At 42.1% G+C, this 21,209-nt stretch overlaps 2 protein-coding genes across 4 annotated transcripts in view; both read left to right on the plus strand.

Moving 5' to 3' along the window:
* LOC125881110 (5-hydroxytryptamine receptor 3A-like) overlaps window positions 1-21,209 on the plus strand; it is a 46,557-nt gene that overhangs the window by 21,727 nt on the left and 3,621 nt on the right. Inside the window, exon 7 of one of the 3 annotated variants that reach the window (XM_049564121.1) lies at window positions 21,016-21,185. The exons of the other annotated variants lie outside the window; for them this stretch is intronic. Within the exon in view, the coding sequence (XP_049420078.1) occupies window positions 21,016-21,185 (170 nt within the window). The remainder of the gene's footprint in view (window positions 1-21,015; window positions 21,186-21,209) is intronic. 3 annotated transcript variants of the gene reach the window in all.
* LOC125881160 (neuronal acetylcholine receptor subunit alpha-9-I-like) lies at window positions 1,413-21,071 on the plus strand. Its single transcript, XM_049564189.1, has 8 exons — window positions 1,413-1,684; window positions 3,565-3,687; window positions 5,255-5,332; window positions 6,155-6,223; window positions 8,908-9,065; window positions 18,021-18,065; window positions 18,186-18,295; window positions 20,439-21,071. Exons 2-8 carry the CDS (start codon window positions 3,651-3,653, stop codon window positions 20,545-20,547), a joined length of 606 nt encoding a protein of 201 aa, XP_049420146.1. The 5' UTR covers window positions 1,413-1,684; window positions 3,565-3,650; the 3' UTR covers window positions 20,548-21,071.

Here is a 21,209-nt window from a genome sequence, read left to right on the forward strand (position 1 = left end):
CGAGTTAGCAAGATGCAGTAATAGAATACGAGAGAGAGAGAGAGAGAGAAGGTGCCCAGTGTATTATAGGGGGGTCCTCCAGCAGACTAGGCCTAAGTCAGCCTAACTAGGGGCTGGTACAGGGCAAGCCTGAGCCAGCCCTAACTATAAGCTTTATCAAAGAGGAAAGTCTTAAGTCTAGTCTTAAATGTGGAGACGGTGTCTGCCTCCCGGACCGTAACAGGAAGATGATTCCACAGGAGAGGAGCCTGATAGCTGAAGGCTCTGGCTCCTGATCTACTTTTGGAGACTTTAGGGACCACGAGTAACCCTGCGTTCTCAGAGCGCAGTGTTCTGGTGGGATAATATGACACTATGAGCTCTCTAAGATATGACGGAGCTTGACCATTTAGAGCTTTATAAGTTAACAGTAGGATTTTAAATTCAATTCTGGATTTTACAGGGAGCCAGTGCAGAGAAGCTAAAACAGGAGAAATATGATCACGTTTCTTAGTTCCTGTTAGTACACGTGCTGCTGCATTCTGAATTAGCTGGAGAGTTTTTAAGGACTTACAAGAGCTACCTGATAATAGAGAGTTACAGTAATCCAGCCTAGAGGTAACAAAAGCGTGGACCAATTTTTCTGCATCTTTTCGGGTCAGGATAGGCCTAATTTTCACAATATTACGCAGATGAAAAAATGCAGTCCGTGAGGTTTGTTTTAAATGAGAATTAAAAGACAAATCTTGATCAAATATCACTCTGAGGTTTCTTATGGTAGTGCTAGAGGCCAGAGCAATGCCATCTAGAGAAACTCCAAAATCCAAAATATACACAATTCCAAAAGTGTAAACTGGTTAACTGAGAAGTGGCATATATTAGTGTTAATATACAGTATATGCAGGTATATTATTTTAATTCAATTTTAATTGATAAATTTTATATTGATATTTATTTGTATACTGTCCCTTTTCATGTCCTGTAGTTTATTCACTTATACAAACACTCAAACAAAGATTTGGCGTGATCTTGTTTCTTTATGTTTTTCTTATTGTTTTAAGTCCTTGCTCCTCTTTGTGTTTTGTGTTTGTGTCTTTGTGTTTCTTATCTATGCCAGGTGATTAAGAAATTACTGTTAATTTATGTACTTTTCAGTATTTTTATATACATTTTAATATACAGTAAATCCTTTGGTGCAATACGCCCTCCTGGACTCGGCAGGAGTCTGACTGATGGACATTGTATAGAAAACTATAGCATTACTATAACTATAACATTACTCTGTGAACACGTGGGTACTTTCTTTTTAGCAGTGAACTTAATTAAGTGGTATTTTACGCAAGCATGTATTTTACATTGTCAAATTATATTTTGTTCGAATTTTGTATCACATGGACATTGTCAATTTGGTCTCCTCGGACTATTTTTTCTAAGTAGCTTTACTTACCCACTCTAGATTTCCCCCATGGGTTGTTTCGCTTTAGTTCAGGTTCTTACTGTGTGAAGTAATTTGTCAGGCTGTTCTCATGCACTGTTCATATATTTTCCTACAAAAAGTAATGCACCCAAATTCGTACATGTCCTATGTAATCATGATCCAGTAATTTGTGTGTAACCCACTTACATGGGAAGGCTGCGATCACATGATTAATGCGCTGACGGGAGAGAAGAACAAAGTGGTCTTTGAACTTTGAGTCATTTTAAGGTATGTTATCACTGTGTTTCTTTTCCGAAACCTTACCACAGTAACTTTGTTTGCCTTATCCTCAACTATGTAACTTTATGTTAAGTACGTAGCTATATGTCATAACATTATTCACGGGGCGCTAATTTGCAAGAACCATTGTGTCCTTTTTTTGTAAGACCGTTGTATGAGAATATGTTTGATTGATAGCTTGCAAAGCTATGCCTTCGAGGTTGCTTCCCCAACACTATATCCCTATCCCCATTTAAAGGGACATTGTGTAACATTTTCAGTTGTTTATTGGCAAAAATTGATGTCTGCATTCATAAATATTTCATCACTGGTGTACTATTACCTCCACCAATAATGACTTATTCTCGTAAAAGGAGAATTTCAGATTTGTTTGTACATTGTGCGGGTAAGTCATCTGTGGGCTTCCATTACGTTTCGCCATCTTGAGAATACACCCGCCAGCAAGGGACATACAGCACCGCCTTCGGCGTTTTCGTTGAGAGCCAGGCCAGCACTGCGTGACTGAGGAGCCGAAGGAGAGGAGCAAGAGGCGCTTCGCTACTACCCAGGCAAATTTGAAACAAAGTGCCACTCTTTGAGCATAATGCAGGATCATGCATATGCAGCATCATGGGAGACGGAATCCTTGTCGCCAAGAAAGTGCAAAAGGGAATAGAAAAGGCAGCGTGACCGGCAAATTAAGAAAACGAAGGCCTACATCGGGGTAGCCTTTCTCAGGTAGAGAGAGCTGCTGAGGGAGAATGGTAATGCAATCACAGGCCAGCGCCACTGTTGGCTGTTAGCCGCTGTTAGTGGCCAGTCGCTAACAGCCTCATCCCTCTCCTCGCATCACTGCGCCGCTGTTAGCCGCTGTTAGCGCTGGCCTGTGATTGTATTACCTTTCTCCTTCAGCAGCTCTCTCCACCTGGGAAAGGCAACCCCAATGCTGACCCTTGTTTTTTTAATTCGCCGGTCACGCTGCCTTTTTGATTCCCTTTTGCACTTTCTTGGCGACGAGGATTCCGTCTCCCATGATGCTGCATAATACATGATTCTGTATTCTTTGTTATGCGGCAGTAGTGCCGCTGGCCACTAACAGCTGTTAGCGGCGCAGTGATGCGAGGAGAGGGACGAGGTGTGTGAGGTTGAGCCACTTGTCAGTTGTCAAAGGACAAGACGTGATCGGTTTGTTTCAACTTACATCCGCCCCAACAGTCCTACGTTGTAAACACAGAAACTAAACAGCCACAATAGTGGAAGCCAGAACCAAACAGTCCTTTATGTGATAGCAAAATTGATCTGCTGTGGTCATTCCTATGTTCTCAGCTTCCTGTGATCCCTAGGTTTAGCTTTTTTTTTTTCTTTTTTTTTTTGCGTTTAAATAATAATAATTAATTGGGGAAAAAAACAACAACTTTCACTTGAGGAATTAAATAAAAAAAAAAAAAAAGACCAAATGGGTTATAGTAAAGAGGTTTACTGCCTGATTTAATAGCCATTTTTGAACAGGTTAAGGGAAAGAGGTCAAAGGTCAGGTTAAGATTAAATTTCCATAATTTCCATTTCCATTTTCAAACAGGTTAAGATTAGGGAAAAAAAAGACTTACGCATCAATTTCATCTTACATTTCACTGTATTTATGGCTTTTTGTGTGAAATGTCCATCCTGTTTATATGCAGAGTAAACGTGTAAACAAATATTGATCTGGGACACGTAGAACCCTGGGAACATGGATACAATCCCAGTCTGCCCACAGGCGGAGTGGTGTTGAGGGTGTTGGCAGTTCCTGGCAGCTTTGTTACATTAGATGTGGTTCTATTGGTAGACTAATGAGATATACTGTAAGGGGGGAAAGGTTTGGTCTTAACATTTGCCCATCCCTCTTCCAGTACAAAGCAGTGATAAAACGGCAACAAACCTTTCCAGACAACAAAGAGAGAGCATGGATTCGTAACCGTGCAGACCTCTTACAGTCATGATGCTTGCCAGTTTCTTCTTCCTGCTCCTCACAGGTAAGCTGGAATATTTCTGTATGATGCATGCAGGTGAGAAAAGCTCTGCAGTTTGGTATCTTTTATTTTTTAATTATTAATTCCTGATTATTCCTGCTGCATGTTCATTTAATTAAACAACATTGTTATATTTGTAAGAGTTTCACAAATATATTTTCATTGTAAGAACCAGGAAAGGTTGGCTGATCCAAGTATTGTGTTGACGATGACATGAATTTGAATAGGTCAGTTTACATTGTGTCTGTGTCAGTACAATGGAGGTGAATTGGCTGTTGTTTGTGATACTCACAGTGTGAAAAATAAAACAAAAAAGTATTAATAATGGTAACAATATTTCTTTCCAAAAACTGTTCACTGTGAGGTCTATGGGTAATTCAGAGTAACGGTAATCTGTTCCTAGAAAGAACCGTTAAACTTCTTTTTTTTCTTATTACCATCTTACATTGCTTCACCTCCATTGTTTTAGGCTCGAGGCAAAAATCTCAAAACCAGTTAAACCTACCAAATCTGTGAGAGAAAATATTCATCGACTACATTTGATTAACTGACCCTATTTTCCTTTCACACATATTTTAGGTTGTATCAAAATAAGATTCAGAACTGTGGTCTGAGAGAGCTTTTGTATGGAATAGTTGTGCAGGCAATAATCTTTTTAATGCTGTTACCTTGAGATCACAAGATACTGTAAAACCTCCATTAAAAGCAAATGCCCGAGTTAAATGCCAAGCCCAGTTTACAATCTGGGTGTGACAACAGGTTTTGACAAATAAATGCAGATGTCAATTAGATGCTGGGTCCGGTTGCCATTGATGCTTCAAAGCAGTTCATTTTTGTAGAAATCCTTAGGACATAGAAAATATCAATCAATTCAGCCTTTCTGAAGGTGCAACTTGGCCTCAAGGCTGCTGCATGTCGGGGAGACCTTGGTCCGCAGATTAGGAGCACACAGGAAATGAGAGAGGGAGTAGTGTTTGCAACCTGCATCTTAAATATCCCAATCGGTAATTGCCCCACAGCCATTGGCTCACAGCAAGTGAAGTCCCTCTCCCCATACACACAGTACCACTGCACACACAAACCACGTCCAATCAGTGCCACTAGACTAAAGGTCAAGTAGATTGAAGGTGTAGATACAGTCTACCCTGTTAGTAAATCAAAGTGAAAAGAACACAGTGCAGCTACCGTCACGTAGAATTATAGACGGTCAACCTCTCCAGCTGCTTTTAGTCTGATGGTTGAAAAAATTAAGAGCACAGAAGAAAGACAGAAGTAGAGAAAGAAAAAATGTAAAGCTGAAAATAAAACACATTCAAAGGAGAAAAGTCTTGCAGCTAAAAGTAGCAATAATACAGATATGTTCACGAGTGAGGAACAGTTTTTGTGTTAAAGATATATAATCCGTCTATGGCTGCACTTTGCAAATCATATCACAGCTCCCCCTCTGAGTTGATTTTATGTTTTAAAAACCAAATAATTGTCGTCAACACCTTTTCGTGTTGTGTAGGAAAGCAGGAGATGTTTGTGCAATGAAATAATATCTAAATAGTTATCTACTCTCTGCTGTCAGGTGGGGGCACCTCCAGTTACTCAGAGCAACCAGAGCTTTTTGATGATCTACAGAAGTCCAATCAGAGCTTTGAGGAAGGTATGTACAAGAAACAAACATGCCTAAAGTGCACGGTAACTATATGCATGAATGTTTATTCCTTGTAACCTTAACTTGGGAATCTAAAAGCCAATTAATACCATGGATGTATAAAAAGAACTGGATACAGTGTCAGAGGTGGGGCCCCATTCATTCCTATACAAGTTACTCAGCGGCCCATAAAGCCAAAAAAAAATCAGACTTTTCAGGTATAAAATCACTCAGCTCTTCCACAGTGTGGAGCCCATGGAGCAAGCGCACTAGAGATTTCTGCCGGCCGAGCAGCTAACTTCAGGTTGAGCCCTGCACTAACTTGAATTGGGATCAAAAGATTTAATCAGGTGGCTCTTCTAGACTTTCAAAATTATTTCAGACAGAATAGACTAAATTTCAATAGTAAAACGGGTCATTTCAGGGGGTTGTGACACTTCAAAAAATATATCCATTTATTTTCAGACTTCTCTTTCATAATGTTAGTCTATAGGGATAAAAAAAAAAAAGTGTTTTTGGGCCCCGTGGCTACAAGTGACGGAACCTAAAAGTTGTAAGTCCACAGTTTGGCAACAATGTCAAACTGACTTCGAAGCCCAGCACTGTTCCTAGGGGCTTGGTTAAAATCCACCAGAGCTAAGTGAGAAATATGTATTCACTAAATTTGGTTTACTGACCTTGTTTATATTTTTCAAAGGACAAAAATGGATGTCATCAGATAAGATTAATAAGATTTCAAAATTGGGTTCTTAGCTTTTGCTAACAACGTTTTATAACAATTAAAACTGCTGCAACTCATTAATGTAAGACCTGTACACTGCTTTCTGTCAGGTGCAAGTACCTTCAGTTACTCAGGACAACCAGCACTTCAACAGAACTTCAGTCAGAGCTCTGAGGAAGGTATGTACAGGAAACAAATACTCCAAATGTGCACAGTAAATATTTGTATTTAGAAAAGAGATGTTGGTTTACTAAATATGAGTGTCACCTCAGTGATGATAAATGAATGAATGAATGAATGAACCCCTTGATGCTGGTTTTATGGATATACAATCTCCACAGGTTGTCAGTAACGATGGTGATTGATCAGTGAATCAAGTTCACAAACACACTCACTGACATGCCTCTCATTTATTACTAATTGTTCAGAATATCCCTGTGTGAATTTTGTTGATTCTAGTGGACACACAGGATAGTAAACCAGGTGAATAAACAAATCTAAATATGGTCCAGAAAACTGCAGCAGTGAGTGAAGTCTTCTTCAGTTCAGGACAGGTATACTGATACTGTGTTGAGTTCATGGAAAGATGCTGTACACAGACTTATGATTAGTACAGCAGGTTCGATGGCATCTTGGTTTGCTGATTGTTCACATGAATTCCATATGCATTCTGTATGCAAAAGCTACAGATTGTAGGACTGTGTGTGTGGGTGGACTAAACAGAGGGATGTCTGTACTGGAAACTGTTGAAGAATGGAAGACCCTCTGATCTGGAGCAAAGTTGAGCTAGTTGAGCCAAGGGTGTCTTGTGGGTATGCTGGGATTCCTGTAGCCACTTGCAACGGGTCTGGATGGATGACAGATAGCTCCTGATGAAGTGGATCCAGAATTAATCTGCCAAGGCTTGGCACTACCTTCATCTACAACAGACAAGGAGCTCTGTATCTGGGTAGATGATCTGCGCCCAATCAGCCGCATATTGGGAGAGTTTGGATCTGGGTCTGTGACATCTGATGAGGTGTAACCCAGAGGCTTGGAGCTGATGATGCTCTCCCTTTCATTAAGTACTGTCCTCAAGACCTCTTCCATGACAGTCTGAGATCCAAGGGTGGTGTGTAGAGCAGTTTTGATGGAGCAAATCTCATACTCCCAAAAACTGCCAAAGTGTGGTGCATGTGGGGGATTGAACTGGAAGTGAATTTGCTGACAAGTGAGTTGTGACTATTTTTTTTTTTATTGGTGAGCAGGTACTTAGGGGTGGAGGACTGGTGCAGAAGGACATAGGCAGGACCTTGAAGCATCCAACCAAGCTGCATTTTGAGTGGTGCTTTTCCACCTGGAGGCTCTTAGTGCACTTGCTCAACTGGAGTGATGAGATGAGTATAGTCTAAGCCAATGAGCAGTGGCAGTTGTGCCTGACTGAATTATTGGAGGGGCAGACCTCTGACGTGATGATAACTCTTCCGCAGTGCATCAACAGAATTGGAATTTTTGGAGAGGCCAAGTTCTATTGCTCTGAATGCAAAGTCGATCTAGAACTGTTTCTGGGGGTGAATGGTGAAGGGCCCGGAAAAGGAGACTAACCCTCCTGCCATAATCCTGATATCTTGACAGATGGTTCCGACTGCCAGGTCCTCACACCGCCCCAGAAGTTCCAGCTCTTGGGCAGCACGCTGAAGGAGGAATGTATGCTCAAACATGACGTCCATGATGGCATATAACTCAATCCTCCTTTTGTCATTGTAGAGAGGCAGACCTTAACCATCTGCAGCAGCTTCTTCAAGAGGGCTGAATGGTTTCTGGGGATGGCATCTCTGGACTGACAGATGTGAATGAGTTGACATCATGTAGTCTTTCAATGTGAGTCTGGTTGCACTGCTGCAATTTGACCTTAAGGTAGCACTGTACTGCTTGGTGATCAGTTCCTCATCTCCAGTATGGCTTATCTGTTGTGATCCTATTACTCCCCTACTACTCCTGCTTCCTGCTCCTGATTGAAGTAATGCTGAACGTTGTCCCACAAGGGGCAATACTTAATCAGCCTCTGTGAATTGTAAACCTGGAATTGTACACGTGTAGAAGGCTGTGGTACCTTTGCGGTGGGGGGGGGGGGGGTCATACCCAAGCAGTATGGTGGTGGAGGATGCTGCAGAATTCTGCTTGACCTTGACAACTCTCTAACAGTCTGGCTGCCCCTCTTGTGATAACTAGGAATGATGGGTCTGTATGTCATCATCTTGAAATATGGACTCATCTTGAAATATGGACTAAGTACTCCAACCACTCAGAAAAATCAAGCAGAGTTGGGATAGGTGTGCAAACAGGATTGATGAGGTGCTTGAATTGTACTCTCGGGTCATATGACAGCTTTGAGAAAAGCGAGAGATTCACGACGCACGCTCCAGTTCAGTTCTCCCAAACTTGATGTGATGACATTGATTGGGAGTGCTGAAGAATGAGGCGGGAGGCTGAGGAGCAGCTGAGGTTTGCGGCTTAGGAGAGATTGCATTTCTTGCCTGAGGTAGTTGTAGTAGTCCCTCATTTCTCTGAGTGCTGACAAGACCACCATTGGGATGAGGTTCTGGGGTGTCTGTCCGTCAGGAGTACCTGTAGTTGCACTGTGGTACTTGCTATCTCCTGCAACAGAGTGGTCCTGGAGTATGTGTGACTCAGAAAGTTGTCAACATAGTGTGGTCAATGAACACCACAGTGAGGTTGGATGTTACCAACAGGGTCACTGCAAATCCAGCTTGAAGGACCATATGAAAGACTTGTTTGTTTACAGAATACCAAATGTATGACCTCAGTGTTGACGAATGAAAACCTTTCTCATAGAGAATGTGTCTTGATGTTTTTGCTGTAGATGATGAGTCCTCCAAGAGGAGCTGCAGTTATCGGGATCTTTTAAAACACTTGAACCTGACAAAAAATGAGTTGCACACCATGACCCTGCCTGTTAGGAACCATTCGTCCACCATGCAAATAGAACTGGCAGTACTTCTCTATGCCATTCTAGATGTGGTAAGTTATTAAGTTAGCTATTAACAATTATTTCTTCTGTCATGTACATTTTATTGGCTCCATTTTTGTGTTTGTCTGTGAGGTAACAGGATATCACAAAGTCACATTCTATCTACTGGATATTTGGGCCATAGGCCAAGGAGCTAGTGTTAAATTTTCTGTGTTTACTGCACCAGCATGTGGACATTGATGAAACACTATAATTTTGCCTCATTGTAACTTACTAGTGCAATGCAAAAATGCTTTGTGGGCATACAGAAAATCCACATGCAAATTTTCAGCATGACAACTGTGCCAAGTTGGTATCATCCCCACTCGTCATATTTTGACACTCAAGTGAATCCCCAGAAGTTGCCTTTTGTATTGTATCTTGACACAGAGGGTCAGTGGTTAGGTAAGGTTTAGGCAACAACACTATTTGGTCAGGTTTAGGAAAACATTGTGGTTAGTCATGATAGTCGACTCACATGACTGTAATAACATGATTCATATCAGTTATGTTTCACATCAGTTATTTTGTTATATTCGTTTCTCATTTTAATTGTGAATTATTGCAAATGTTAAGATGCATAACTCATATTAAGGTGGTGGTAATGTGTATTAGATTCATGGAAATGTTTGTACATTTATATTAAGATTTATCCTTTCACTGTGTATACTTTTTCAGTACATTTTAAGGGTTGGTTTGTACCTGAAAAGTGTGATAATAAGTTAAATGTACTTTAAAGAGTTAATAACCCGGAGGAGTTGACTTCCTATTGACCTTTTTGCAAGGTTAATGTAACAAAGACGTACTGGCGGGGACGAGCAAACAGACATGCTGCATGCTGTGGAGCCAAGCGGTCGTCGGACTGTAATTTAAGTTATATAACATGTTTTTTCTACTTTTATGTTGAACTAAAGACTGTTGTGGACCAACGCGCTCCTCCGTGTGTGAGCCAGAGACTGTGTACTACCGGCGTGTGTAAGTTAGAGACTGTTTATTGTCGACGAAGTGTGGTTTTGCAATTACGAGGCAAGCTAATTAGCCTAGCTCGCCTGCCGTCATCAGAGGGGGAGACACTTATAGATATAGGGTCCGTCCCAAGTCTCTTAAATTAGTGCTAGTGCTACTGCTAGCCAACTTTGCTAGCCCCTCCCACCTAGGAAAAAATGCGAGGAGCTAGCGCTAGGAGCGATGAGCAAGCATTGTCGGTTTAAGAGACATGAGACGGCCTTACTCAGAAGCGTCACGTGAAGCGACGTCCATTCCTGATGACAGCAGCACAGCTGGATCTTATACATAACAGAGCCAGCGTTTGGCGTACATCCCAAGTCACATTATATTCGCTGATCAAAGCCGTAACTTTAACGGGGAAAAAACGGTAGAAACCTCAGGAAGCGCAACTGAGGAGGGATCCCTCTTCCAGGACGGACAGACGTGCAATAGATGTCGTACAGAAAAGATCAACATAATAAATTAACAGTAATCCGTATGACACAATGAGACAAAAAGAGAGATAGAGAAAGAGACAGTGACAGAGAGAGATACAGGACAGACAGTAATGACAGTAGCTTACAACAACATGAAAGTAATAATATTAATTAATATTAATAGGCTAATTAATATTACCAACAAGCTATTGAACATTCCACTCACATGACATGCAGGACAATTAATGATGGGCAAATGTGTTTGTGTGTGTGTGTGTGTGTGTGTGTGTGTGTGTGTGTGTGTGTGTGTGTGCGCGTGGTGTTATATCAACACGTGTGGTTCTGGACATGAGTAGCTGCACATTTAACAGCCACACATCACCGACAGTCCGCTGAACAACGTAACGGATTGTGAATGAAATAAACTTAATTACAACATGCATGTAACGGGTACACTTGCACTGTTTCTCCACCATCTCGTTCAAATGGGCCAGATGTAGGGGGCGGGTATTTATACGTCAGGGCCTCAAGCTGAAAAAGACTTCCTGTTAGGAACCTCTCGACCATCCTAGCTCGTAGCTGCTTAAAACTTGCTGCTAGCTCCTAGCGCTAGCTCCTCGCCAAAGAGCATGGATACCAAGAGGCGAAGCGCCGTTGAATTTCTGCCAACAGCCACTAGGGGGGCTAACGCCATTTTGGACTGTTGAGCTTGGACTGTTGCGCCCAGACAACATGCAAGATGTCAAGGAGAGAGGAGAAAAAAAGTAAAAGAAAACAGTGTAGTGCAATTAACTGCAACAACTATCAGTGGAACACCCCGCACCTGGCCTTCCACCGTTTCCCGAAGGATCCCGACAGAAGTGTACGTTTTAAAGTGTTAAATATCAATTTAATATGCCAGTATCGCGGGAAGATATATGTATATATGTTTATATAGGCCTATATATGGCTTCTTGGACCATTTATATCAGAACTGATTACTGCTTTAGCATTAAAATATATCATATTGAAATAGCTTATATATTATTATTATTATTATTATTATTATTATTATTATTTTTACTGTCCCCTTACTGTACAAACTGTATTTAAATCTTTATTCCTGACTATGTGACGTCGCCATTAATGTGTTTCTAGTTAAAATATTAATTTTTTTTTATTATTTATTTATTTTTGGTAGATTGGCTTATGGGGTGATTTTGAAGGAGTACTTAAGTTAATCTTCTCATAAGTGGATGTAATATGTAGAGATGCCATCTCGGCCGTTTTTCCTCGTTTTGTTTTTTTTTTAAGTCTATATTTTGCTTTACAAAAATGTGAAAAAGCAGCTGTGACCAAGCTATCACGAGGTGAGTAGCATTGTAAGCATAATTAATAGCGATATACTTCAGTTTGTCTGTGTGTTTTTGTATGCAAGTGGTCTGCTGCGGTCTGCTGACGGTCCAATATGGCGGCGGTAGGATGAAACCATGGGGGAATTTGTTGCTGTGGGGCGTTCTATTGAGCTTCGCCTCTTGGTATCCATGCTCTTTGGCCTCGCTGCACAATAAGAGACTTGGGACGGCCTAGAAGATGGCGGACCTCGAACGACTTCTGGTTCAAGCAAGGAGCTAGCAGTAGCACTATAAAAATAAGAGACTTGGGACGCACCCATATACGTAGATGCCGCATTCAACGGCGCTCGTCATTGGAGCGATACGTCAACGCAGCCGCCATCTTGCCCAGGTGGAGCCGCGCTGCCTAATGCATGTATGTCTATTGAGGCAGGAGATTATTTATGATTAAAATCATCATTACTCGCTGAATTCTCAACCGATTTCATGCGGTTTGGTTTGTTACAATCGTCAGACATGGAGTTATGATACAGGATACTTGGTTAACTAAAAAATGCAGCTTTTCATACCAAAATATTTGATCTTATGTAAATCAAGTAACAGTAATAGTTCTACAACACATTTAAACTAAACTTTCCCCATGTAATAAATATTCTTTTTTCTCACTAGGTGTACAATGCCCACCATGATGTCATTTAATTATTAATTTTGATTGTAAATGTTTATTCACATTTTAAGTCACACAATGTGCAAAAAATAGTGTATCAGCAGGCAGGGTTGTGCCGAGTTGAATAGTAGCTACACATTCTGATTAACAAATGTTGGTTTTGTACAAGTGAAAATAAATGACTTAGAGCTGCATGTTTACACAAAATTTTGCTTTAATCTCATATGTATAACACCACAGTGCTCATGGGAGCCTGGACACAGAACTGTTTACATTATTAGGTCATATTTACAAAAGTATAATACAGAAGGAGTCACTCCGTCCCTTAAACCGACAGTCTGCCCAGTCCTGTCGAAGTCCTCAGGTCTGAAGTGACAGCTGCAGATGACTGAGGAGTCACTCGGGACAAAGTCCTTTCTCCTCACTGCTGCTACCCATGCCCGTCTCCTATCTGTGTTTTTTTTGCGAAACTACACACACAAGAAGTGTGTCAGACAAACGCAGTTCCACATAATTTGTAGTTACAATTCAGGCCACAAGTTAACTTATACTGCGTTATGTCACGTTGGTGCCATGAAACAGATCGTCGACAATTTGGAATAACACATACACCGACATAGCTGTTTGACAAAGCATCATAATTTTATAAGTAATATTATATAGATGTTAACCTTTTTTCTTTAAGTTGTGTGACATAGCGTTATCTTAATTTGGCATTAGGACCAGATCAGGACAGTTACTTTACTTGATTAGCTTAAAAGAAGGATCACTTTTTGAGATATATATCTCATTAAACATGTTCGTAACAGTAAAATATTGTAAAACAACTTCTTACCTGTGGAATGTTATTCCCTTCTGCTTGGTTTTAACACTTCTCTCATTCGTACACCCAAATGCAGAGCATTGACACGGGTCTGAATCGGTCAGAGCACCTAGGCAAGATGGTGGCGGTATTGACGCAGCCCACAAGCCAGGGTGCGGCATCTATGTATATATATCTATGGGGAGACGCTGGCCTCATTCTTCTTCACCTGCGGGACAAGAGAGGAGGCTGCGGTCGGGAAGAGTTGCAGCGGACGTGCTGCTGGGTCCCAGCGTTGCCAGGTGGGAAATGTAGGATTATCGTACCAGAGACTCAAAATTATCGTATTTTGAGGGAAATTATCGTAAGTTACATCCGTCATAACCAAAATAACAATCCTACTCAGGGCTTGACACTAACTTTTTTCCCAAGGAGCACATGTGCTCCTAAGTTGAAAAAGTAAGGAGCGCACAAGGAACTTTAGGGGCACAATGTAAATTGATCAAATAATGTGTTTTCCGTAATAAACGTGATGCAAATAGACATTTACAAGCAAAATTATTTCATGAATTTGTATACAAAATGTACAGAAAGGTAAAATCATCAAGTTTTGAAAACGTATTGCAATTTAATTTTGTCTTTAATGTTATTATCTGATATATATTATCTTTGCAATATGATTATCTTATATAATGTTGTTACTATCCTAAAACATTCTCCAGATCCTCTGAAACTCTGCAGGACTTAAGCCTCTTTCACACAGAGCGCGATTTTCGCGGCTCCCACCGCAGGGTAGGGCACAGAGCAAGCGGAGAGCAGGGCGCGCAAGACATGATTTGGGGTACAGGCTTGTTCAGGAGCTACAGCTCCATGGTGACCACTTCCGGATCTACTTCAGGCTCTTCTTTGCTATTGGACACGCCGAGGTGTCGTCACAGCGTGTTGCATTGAAATTAAAAAAATTTCAATTCGAGCGTAGGCTGGTGGCGCGCAGACGCCATGGCATCAGCTCGGTGGCAGAGCGGTGCGCTCTTGCGCCGCGATAGCACATACACAATGAATGGGTTCGTCGGTGGAGGTCTGCGCTTTGCACGCTCTGTGTGAAAAGGGCTTTATTTCCACCCTGCCCAGCAGCGGTACCGTGGCGAACGATCCCTAACTGCGGGGAGAACGGAGCAGGCTTCCCCGTAGGTCCGCCGCTTCCTCCACATGCTGCCGACAGTGGGACTTATATTCATTGTGCCGACAGTGGCTTGGAAAACCGCCCATAACCGTGTCACACAGGGAAGAGGGAAGGGGGAAGGCGGCTGGAGTTCCTCCAACATTTGCGGTTAGATTATCAGATTTTTTTATTGACAAAAATATAGGCTGCTTCGGCTGACTTTTTTTATACGCACATGTGCCCCTAAATATTTTTTACAGTTCACACACACCTATTTTTAGTCGCAAATGCGAGTGAAACGCTCGCACTGTCAAGCCCTGCTACTGATGTGCTATAGAGTGTGTCAATAAACCCGGAACTCCGTTAGCGCTTTTAGCACTTCCGGTTCTCTCGTCTAAAAGTCGATACGTTTTTTGAATGGGATTTTGGTAAAATGCCTCAAATAAGGTCTGTGGTTAACAAAAGCTTAAGCGAGTTTCAGGTTTTGTTCTACGACATAAAACACGTCAGTAAATACCCTACTTGTGAATTTTGAAGCGTTTACGTGTCGTAAAAAAGGCGGTTGCTAACAAGTTGCTCAATACGACTACAAATCCTGTCGGGGACATTAAACGTCATCACCCCGAACAGGCAAGAGTGCTGGCAGTCCGCCATTACAGCTTCTTATTTAGCTTAAACAGTCCGATTTCCCCATTATACAATGTTTTTAAAATAAAGCGGCCGAAATCAGTTGAAAGCTTAGTGGCGGTGACGTCAAGAATCATGCGACCATGGAGTAGTAATGAAGTCCGTTAAAACCTAATGTTAGCTTTTTACTTCTGGCAATCACATTTAAGCTTCAAATGCGGTATGAAAGGTGTTCATATGTGAAGATTATCTCACTGAACAAAACCTGTAAGTATCATAAACTTGTGTTAGCCACGGAGCTTATTTTCTGACATAATCCAAAATGCAATGCAAAAATCACATTCACTTTCTCTTCCGGGAACCAGCGTGATGCTAAACTTCCAGGTTTTGACGTCAGCCCTGGCACACTCTATAGGCAAAGAAGAGTCCTGGCTTTCCTTATCCTCGTCCTCCTGGCGACCACTCATAATTTAATTCAAATGTAATTTTGGGGAAAATATCCATCTTCTTGGTGTAACGCTATAGTGTCAGTTTGCGTCAATGTAGCGAGTGTGACAGTTGGTTAATTAACGGTTGTATTTATATTTACAGAGCAGACCTGTGAGCAGAGTGATTTTACTGTTACATGTCCCAGTGATGTTATACTGCACTATATATATATCTGCACTCACGGAATGCCTCTCGTCCAATCAAATTACTCGGTCAGAACTAACTGTTGTATAAAAAAGCAATATCACACTCGAGGTTGTGATGTTGTAATGTATATCGTCATGGCTGTAATTGTCTTCGGCCTCGTGCCTATGACCGAATCACAGCCGTGACAATATACATTACAACATCACTCCCTCTTGTGCAATATTGCTTAAATATAGTCACTCTAGGGTTTACTTTTTTTCCATTTTCCTTGCTGCTGTTTTTCCTCTTCTTCTTCTGTTCTGAATCTCATTCTTGCTCGACTTCCTGATGGGTCCTAGCGCCTCGTGGGGCGGGTACAGCTGACCATTCAGCCAATCGTGCTCATTGTTCAGAGACAAACGTCACCCGCATCTCATGCTAAGCAAAGTCCAATCGGCTGGAAACATGTCACATGGGAACAGATGCCTTCCGGGCTCACAAAAAAAACTTCCACATACTGATTACAAACACACATTCATGAAATGGTCAAATTATCGTACATTTGGCCTTTTTTGGGATTATTGATCGTACAGAGGGCCAAATTATCGTACAAATATGATAATTATCGTACACCTGGCAACGCTGCTTGGTCCTGAGTGTGGTCTGCTGTCTGCGGAGGGGGGGGCGGCCTGCTACTCATCGCTGCTGTGCTGCTGTGTTGCTGCAGCCTGTGCCAGGGCTGAGGAGCGGGATTTCTACAGACTGTTCTCACACAAGGAGGTAACCTTACAGCTGATTTGTTTACTTCATGAGCTCCAACATTAAGCGCGCCAACGAACCTTAATGCAAGCTTGCTTAAAGGACAAAACCAAAAACTTAAAGAGTGCACTCAGGTTAACCCAGACTATGTGCAATTTCAGTTAATACACTGTTGAAATTCAGCTACTGTGTTTGTGGTATTATTCATTGTGTTTTGCTGAATAACTGAACAGGTTAATTCATTTATTTCAGTAAATAAGTAGCTTTAACATTTCATTGGGTTTATCATAACCAGAGTTCTTCCCATAGCCTCTCAGTGATTATAAATGAGACTGAGAGTCATAGTTTACCCTAGACATGTTATTTTACATTGAGATGTCTCTTTCACCCTTTTGAACATTTATTTGGTTTGATATTAAATTGCGTTGTGCATAATGTGGTCATAATAGTACGAGCTTAGGGTGAAAGGGTTACATGACTAACTCGTGACTAACGACTTGCATGACTAACAACTGGCAAAGGAGTGACTAACGACTCACGTGACAAAAAAAACTCAACGTTGGCTTTTAGTTTTACATGGGACACAAACATTGGGGTCCTGGGTCAAAGACCTGTGCTTGTTGGACCCAGCCACTTCCCCTCCCACCTGCCCTTAATGGATATACTATGTCTGTTGCTTTGACTGTCTATTAATGATGTGAATGGGTCTACACTGGAGTTTGTTGACAGTCCTGTTTTATACAGACACTAAAGAGGGCATTGTGCTGGCAACACCCTAAGCATCGTTTCATGACACTCTGGAGTCAGACCAGGCCAACTATGCACCTAGGGTCCGGTGCTAATTTTATGTGTTGCCATGTTTCATTTTTGTTCCACTGTCAGCAAAGCAGTGCCAGCGTCCTATGTACACAACAAAAAACCTATCCAGAAATACTGTCTATGTTAATGCTAATGTTGACTACACAATCCATTAACTAAATTCACCTCAAATTTGATGCTAATGCTAGCTAATCATCATTTTATCTCTATCTTGATCAATATTTGTCCCATCTGTGTTGTAAACACCAAAGTAGGCCCAGACTTTTGACTTGAAAGATGATGGTGCCTCTCCGATTTGTCTTCCCCCACTATCCGATTCCACACTGCCTGCCATTTTTCCCTTGAGTTTATTTTTCACCACAAGTTAGTCAACTTCAGTTCATTTTACAGTCATTTATTTGATAAGAACAAACACAAGGAGTCATGGAGTACTGACACTGGTGGTCAAATTGGCAGGAGACTCTGTTTAGATCACCTGCATGTTTTAATAAAAACTATAGAAATTTGGCTCCAGTGTACTAATAACATATCCCAAGAGGCAGTAATTCAACATATTGCTTTATCAACATTTTGTCCTAAGTGTTAAGTGCTGTTTGTTTACCTTAAGTATTTGACGCTTGTGAGCCTGATCAAGACTGTCATTTGAACTCTAATTGGAAACTTGTTGCAACTTGAATAACACTGAATTTGAAAAGTTTCATGACAGTTGCCAGATGTCCTGCTTGGAAGATTTTCACACACATTTCTTTGCTCATAGAAAGAGAAGGACCAGAAGTTTGTTTCGTGCATCCGCATTTTTATGGTGAGTTCTCTCTGAGGATGGATGCTCTTTTTGATTGAATTCATTCCCACCTGTCACTCTGTTGGTAAACTCATATTTCTTTTGTTCAAATGTATTTTCTCCCTTGTTATTCCTTTATAGTCATGGAAAGATGAATACATTCGCTGGGATCCTCAGGACTTCTGTGGCATTGAGATGATGTCTATTTCTTCTGAACTAATATGGAAGCCAGATTTAATTGTCAAAGAGATGTAAGTTTGAATGTATGCATGTTTTAACATCAAGATACACTCACCACAGTAACATCACAGTGCTACAGTATTTATTAAGTACAGTACATTCAAAAAGTATTCAGACCTCTTCATGTTATGACATTTTGTTATGCTACAGTCTCATGCTTACATCTTTTAAATACTTTTTTCCATAGTTACCAGTTTACACTCAATACCCCACAATGACAAAGTGAAATCCAAGTTTTAGAATGTTTGCGAATTTATTTGTTTGTAATGTCTGGACTTTGGACCAAGCCCTTGGAACCATGAGCAAAATGAAAGCTTGATATGTAGGCCTTACATGAAAAAAACTTTAAAAAACAAGGGGCGGGGGGGGGGCTTCCGGTCAGAACATCATCAAGATGGACGCATAGCGAGGGAGCTCCATGACTGAGCCGAAGTAAAGAAATACCCCAATATATACGAAGAAAAGCATTCCGAAAATTATTAAGAACAGGGGTCAGTTGTCTACCTGACACTGAGCGGGGGAGGGGGAAAAGAAAAATGAGCAGAGAGAAGAAACAGGAGACAAGGACGAGACACAGCAAAGGAAAACATTAGTGGTGTATGCTAGCGAGCGGCGAGGCGGGGACATGGCCGACCTGGAGCTTATCCTGAAACAATTGAGAGGGTTTCGCCAGGAAAATAGAGAACAACTAGAGTCAATAAAAGACGAAATGGTGAAGGTGAATGCCAGATTGGACGAAGCAGAGGGAAGAATCAAGCAAGCGGAGGAAAGGATTCAAAACACGGAAGAAGCTATCACGGAGATGCTAAAGTCTGCTTGTTCATGTTTTGAGGATTTTGTATCCTTTCACCTGTTGGGACTGCAGGGGGGTGAAGTGACTGTTGTGGGGGTGGGTGGGGTCCTTGATGTTTCTCAGGGCTTTGCTGAGGCAGCGCTGGGTGTACAGGTCCTCCAGACAGGGCAGCTCGCATCTGGTGAACTTTTCGGCCGTGCAAACCACCCTCCTCAGCGCTGACCGATTATTGACGGTACAGTTGCTGTACCAGGAGGTGAAGCTGCTCGTCAGGAGGCTCTCAATTGTGTCCCTGATGATCTGGGGCCTCATGCCGAATTTCTTCAGGCATCGAAGGCCGTAGAGGTGCTGTTGGCCTTCTTGACAGCCACGGTGACATGGCAGTCCCAGGTCAGGTCCTGCCCAATGCTCACCCCCTATTTAAAGGAGTCCACCCTCTCCACCGCCGAACCATTGATGGTGCGGGATGGAAGGGCCTCCTTCCTCTTGCTGAAGTTAACAATGACCTCCTTGGTCTTTGCGACATTCAGGGAGAGGTGGTTGTCTCCGCACCACTGCTCCAGGTTGGTCACCTCCCTCGTGTAGGCAGACTCATCTCCACCAGAGATCAGCCCCGCCACTGCTGTGACATCGGCAAACTTCACAGTGTGGTTTGATGTCTCAGTCGCCTCACAGTCGTTGGTGTAGAGGGAGTACAGGAGTGGGCTGAGAACACAGCCCTGTGGCGCCCCCATGCTGAGAGTCAGTGTGGTGGAAGTGCGGCCCCCCACCCTCACCACCTGTGGGCGGTTTGCCAGGAAGTCCAGGATCCAGTCGCACAGGGATGGATTTACGCCCAGGTCCTGGAGCTTCCTGACGAGCTTGTAGGGCACTATGGTATTGAATGCTGAGCTATAGTCCACAAACAGCATGCTCACATAAGTGTCCCTCCCCTCCAGGTGGGAGAGGGCGGTGACACTGCTTGTTGTCACAAGTCCTTTACATGTAAGGGCAGAAAGACGAGCAATCTTTCTAGTGAAAGTGCATCACATACAGGTGGAGAAATGCACTGTTTTCAATTGCTAGCTCGTAGTTCATCTCCCGTTACCCTACCCATGTTGGGTATGTTGTAGTCTACAATAGTAATACCTTTTCGTTACTGAGGTTTCAAGCATGCTCTCCCTGTTAAATGGTCATTTTGGGGGGTGAGGGATTATGCTATAAATCCCTCTGAGGTAAATTCTGAGTTGTGATATTGGGCTTTATAAATAAAATTGAAAATTAAAATTAATTTCTAAACAATGCTGTAGCAGAATGTTAATTTATATACTGTACTTATATCCATCCATCCATCCATCCATCCATTTTTAATCCTGGACCAGGTCACAGGGGCAGCAGGCCAAGCAAAGCACCACAGACGTCCCTCTCACCAGCAACACTTTGCAGCTCCTCCTGGGGGACCCCAAGGCCTTCACAGGCCAGATGAGATAACTCCTCCAGCATGTTCTGGGTCTGCCCTGGGGCCTCCTACCAGTTGGACATGCCAGGAAACACCTCCAACGGAAGGCATCCTGATCAGATGCCCAAACCACCTCAACTGACCCCTTTCGACGAAAAAGAGCAGCAGCTCTAAGCCGAGCTCCCTCCGGATGTTTGAACTCCTCACCCTATCTCTAAGGCTGAGCCCAGCCACCCCACGGAGGAAACTCATTTCGAATAGTAGTATCATTAAAACCGTAATGATACCCATCCCTATTGTTCAGTGCTTCATCCCTACTTTAAGTAAATACAGACAATGATTTAATGTATTCTATCTGATAACTGTTCAGGTAGAGTGTATGAGTGTATGTAGGTGTGTATGTCTGTGTATTGTTGTTATTGAAAAAATATATGCAGCAAAGTACATTAATAACATTATGTGAAATTTAGTTTAAAGCATACATGTTTGTGCTCATACAGGACAGATCAGGGCAAGGCCCCTCCAAGTCCTTATCTTATCGTTCGGAATAACAGTGAAGTCGTCTTTAAGAAGTACATGGTGGTGGTCAGCAACTGCAGGATGCAAATTTACAAATTTCCCTTTGACATTCAGAGCTGCAACCTCACTTTCAGGTCTGCTATGCATAAAGGTGAGCCCATCAACTGTTGTGTTT

This window comes from Epinephelus fuscoguttatus, linkage group LG20 (assembly GCF_011397635.1).
Source record: "Epinephelus fuscoguttatus linkage group LG20, E.fuscoguttatus.final_Chr_v1".
NCBI classification, from domain to species: domain Eukaryota; kingdom Metazoa; phylum Chordata; class Actinopteri; order Perciformes; family Serranidae; genus Epinephelus; species Epinephelus fuscoguttatus.

What these genes read in the sequence shown, in the direction of transcription:
- LOC125881160 (XM_049564189.1), top strand. Translation starts at nt 3,651, where the DNA reads ATGATGCTTGCCAGTTTCTTCTTCCTGCTCCTCACAG. An exon ending in CTTCTTCCTGCTCCTCACAG is followed by an intron (nt 3,688 to 5,254) that starts GTAAGCTGGAAT and finishes CTCTGCTGTCAG; the next exon opens with GTGGGGGCACCTCCAGTTAC. An exon ending in CAGTCAGAGCTCTGAGGAAG is followed by an intron (nt 6,224 to 8,907) that starts GTATGTACAGGA and finishes TTTTTGCTGTAG; the next exon opens with ATGATGAGTCCTCCAAGAGG.